The sequence below is a fragment of the Aegilops tauschii genome, chromosome 1, assembly GCF_002575655.3.
Source record: "Aegilops tauschii subsp. strangulata cultivar AL8/78 chromosome 1, Aet v6.0, whole genome shotgun sequence".
Lineage (NCBI taxonomy): Eukaryota > Viridiplantae > Streptophyta > Magnoliopsida > Poales > Poaceae > Aegilops > Aegilops tauschii.
Window position 1 is genome coordinate 291736968 of NC_053035.3, and position 3337 is coordinate 291740304.

General features: G+C 53.9%; 1 protein-coding gene across 1 annotated transcript; it reads right to left on the minus strand.

Moving 5' to 3' along the window:
- Nucleotides 1–257: 257 nt before the first annotated feature.
- LOC109780991 (uncharacterized) lies at nucleotides 258–1628 on the minus strand. Its single transcript, XM_020339572.4, has 2 exons — nucleotides 990–1628; nucleotides 258–869 (listed from the first exon to the last, which is right to left on the minus strand). The coding sequence occupies exons 1-2, from the start codon at nucleotides 1592–1594 to the stop codon at nucleotides 761–763; spliced, it is 714 nt and encodes a 237-aa protein (XP_020195161.1). The 5' UTR covers nucleotides 1595–1628; the 3' UTR covers nucleotides 258–760.
- Between the last annotated feature and the right edge of the window lie 1709 nt (nucleotides 1629–3337).

Consider the following 3337-nt stretch of genomic DNA (forward strand, 5'->3'; position numbering starts at 1 on the left):
CGTGTTTAGCCGAACTTCGCCGAACTTTGCCGAAATTTTCTATATATTTTTCTTTCTAAACGCGCCTGGGGCGGCCCTGAGGCCGGCGGCTGGGGACTAACTCGCCCCCAGGCCGATTTTTTGCGCCTCGGGATTTTAGGCGCCCCTGGAGCCCAACGGCTGGAGATGCTCTAATGCCACTGCCATCGCAAGCTGTGCAAATGGCTCCACCCAACAGGTATTATATTTTGTTTGAAGATATGGCACTGACAGATATATTATTATAAACATAGCTTAATTATTGGATGAAAACAGCCTGATCGAAGCAAAGGTTATCCCGACCGGCATGTAATTACACATCAAGGAAATACTAGAATTAAGCTTAGCAGCATCAGCCGAGCAGTACAGCGGATAGCAAGCTCGCTCTATAGGTACAGTAACATCTGGTAGTGATTGGTACAAGAAAGGTTAATTAAGCAGCAGTAGGCGATTGCCAATAGAGTAGCAACAAAGAACATCAGTAGAGCAGTAGTAGTTATTATTGACTGACGCCTCAGGTGGCCCGGCCGGATCGATTCAAGTCCGTCGTCTCCTTCCTCAACTTGTTGCCGGCAATGGCATGCAGCGTCGATCTATCCCTGGATTGACCAGCCTGCCAATTCACACGGCCGAGGATGTCACCGACCAGCTGCCATCCCGGCTCTGCTACGCACAGTACAGTGCGTTGCGGTATTGTACAGTAGACCGCCACCGCCGCGCCACTCCAGATCAACGGCTAGGGTCAGCAGGCCGACACCAACGCCGGAGAGCTGGCCACCGCCGTGCTCGCTTCTTCCTCGTCCTCGTCCTCGGCGTCCCACAGGAAGCTTGCGTACGATCCCAGCACATAGCTGCAAGTAAACATCACTAGTTAGCAAGAAGTAATTCGATCGACCACACAGTCACACCGAAACCAAGATTAACAGGGTGGTAACAAGAATGGTCGCGAACTATATGGGGCGCGCGCATACCAGTCGTCGGGCGCGGCCTGGACGGCGCGCTCGAAGTATCCGGCGGCGCGGTCCTTGTCCTGGTTGGCCTCCCAGAGGACGCGGCCGTAGAGGCTGAGCAGGTCGGCGTCGCCGGGGCAGGCGAGCAGGGCGCGGCCGTAGTACTCCTCGGCGCCCGCCAGGTCGCGCTCCACCTCGTGCAGGTACTTGCCGTAGTTGCGCAGCAGCAGCGGGTTGTCCGGCTCCAGCCTCAGCAGCCTGCGGTAGTGCTCCCCCATGCCGGCGCTCTGGCCGTTGCCGCCGGCACCTCCGCTGCCGCCGCCGCGGCCGGAGCTGTTGTTGCCCTTGCCGGCGCCCGAGCCGTCGAAGCAGTCCTCCATCGGCGCGTCGTCCCTCTCCCCGAGGGTGCGTGGGCGGGGCGAGCGGAGGAGGACGGAGCCGGCGGAGCCTGGCGCCGCGGCGGGGACGGATCCGAGGAGGTCGGCGTCCGACCTGGCGCGGCGGAGCGGGAGGACGCGCGGCGCCGGGGAGAGGGTGGGCATGTGCGAGGACTTGGCGGCGCGGGAGGAGCGGCGGGGGCGGGGGACGAGGGAGAGGGAGCGCGTGAGGGACGAGGTGGCTTCCATGGTGCGGTGCCTGGCTGGCTGGCTGGACTCGCGGGCTGGTGGCTCCGTTTTTATAGCGAGGTCGCGGTAGAAGAGGAGGGGGAGAGTGGGCCGGTGGCGCGCGCGCGTGGGCGGGCGTGTGACGGCGAGATTGACGGCGTCACTCACTGGAGTACGCGCGCGAAGGAAGAGAGGGGCACGTGAAGGTCGGAGGACACGTGTTGGGGACGGCGGCGCGCGCGGATGGCGGGCGCGTGTGCGAGCTCGTGCGGGGGCAACCCGCGGCGGACGCTGCTGGTTTCACGGTGGCGCATGCGTGTGCACTGCATGCCGTGCCGTGCCTTGGATCGGCCGGGCTGCTGGTTTCGGTTTCACGGTCACACTCACGCACACGGCGCGATGTCCCCGTCTCGGATTACGAGAGGAAACGAAGATCGACGGCCCAGAATGGCTGCGATTGCGGCGCGCACATGTGACCTTGAGTCGCTATCTGTTTCCGACCCGGCTACACGATGAGAAATGACCCATGCATGGATGGCACGAGAGTCCAAGATAACAGCTGGCCATGCAACCCATGTAATCATGTGGATCGAGCTAGTTTATGCAGATGCCTTCCTTTTTAGCGAAATGTCCATGCCTATTCGTTTTTGTATTTGCTAATTTTACTGTCTCTATACTGCATCTTGTATATTAACTACAGTTTAAAAATGCTAAAAATCTGACATCGGCTTTGTAAGCTTGACAAATAAACGGTTTTTAGGCAAATTACCTATCTCGAGCATGGCAATTTCTACAACAAGCATGGTAAATCCTAACAAAAAGACTGAACATGCCATGGTAAATCCTGACAAAAAGACTGAACATGCCAGGATTTGACATGCTTGCCGAAGGGAATTCCCGGGCTCACCACACGTATGCCATGTTTTAAAATTTGAGAGATTTGTAGCAGAGTCTTACACTTTGGGTTACTAAGTACAGGCTTTTATCATGTATACTATCTTTAAGTTAGACGTGACAAAAAAAATTGTGCAATAGTTATGCATTTTGGGTTAGGTACAGTCGTTTGGGGCTAATTTCAATTGTTAGGTTATTTTCAATGAATCATTTTCGATCTGGGCAAGATATTGTGCCACTTATTTGTAGCTTGGGCCATGTATTGCCAAAAAGTTGCACATTGTATCAGTGTGGCCCATAATAATTTGTACTTTGATTACGCTGTCCATGTTGAAAATCATGTGTTTTTTTTTTCTTCACGATAGCAATCCTTCATAGATATAACGGGCCATTATCGAAGGCAAAGATGTGTGGTTATAGGTCTTACACTCTTACTCAAGAGGGTAGGTGATGACAAGACGATCAATATCTAGGAGCAGAATTGGCTACCAAGGGACTCTTCTATGTGACCATATGCTTTAACACAAGAGAGGCCACATTTTGTTTCACAGTTGATAGATGAAACAACGACATCATGGAGCCGAACTAAGATTGCTCAAACTTTCCTCCAAATTGATGCTGATACAATCCTGGATGTACCCATCGGTACAATGCACCAAGAGGATTTTTTAGCATGGAGCCGGGAGAAGAAAGGTGTTTTTTCGGTCAAGTCAGCTTATCGAATGCTGGTAACTACCAAACTGCAAAGTAAAGCATGGCCCGAGGGACATGGGGGTTCGTCAGACCCAGACAGGGAACAAAATTCCTGGACAAAACTATGGTGAGTGGATGTATCATTGAAGTGAAGGTCTTCCTTTTGCGATTAGCCCA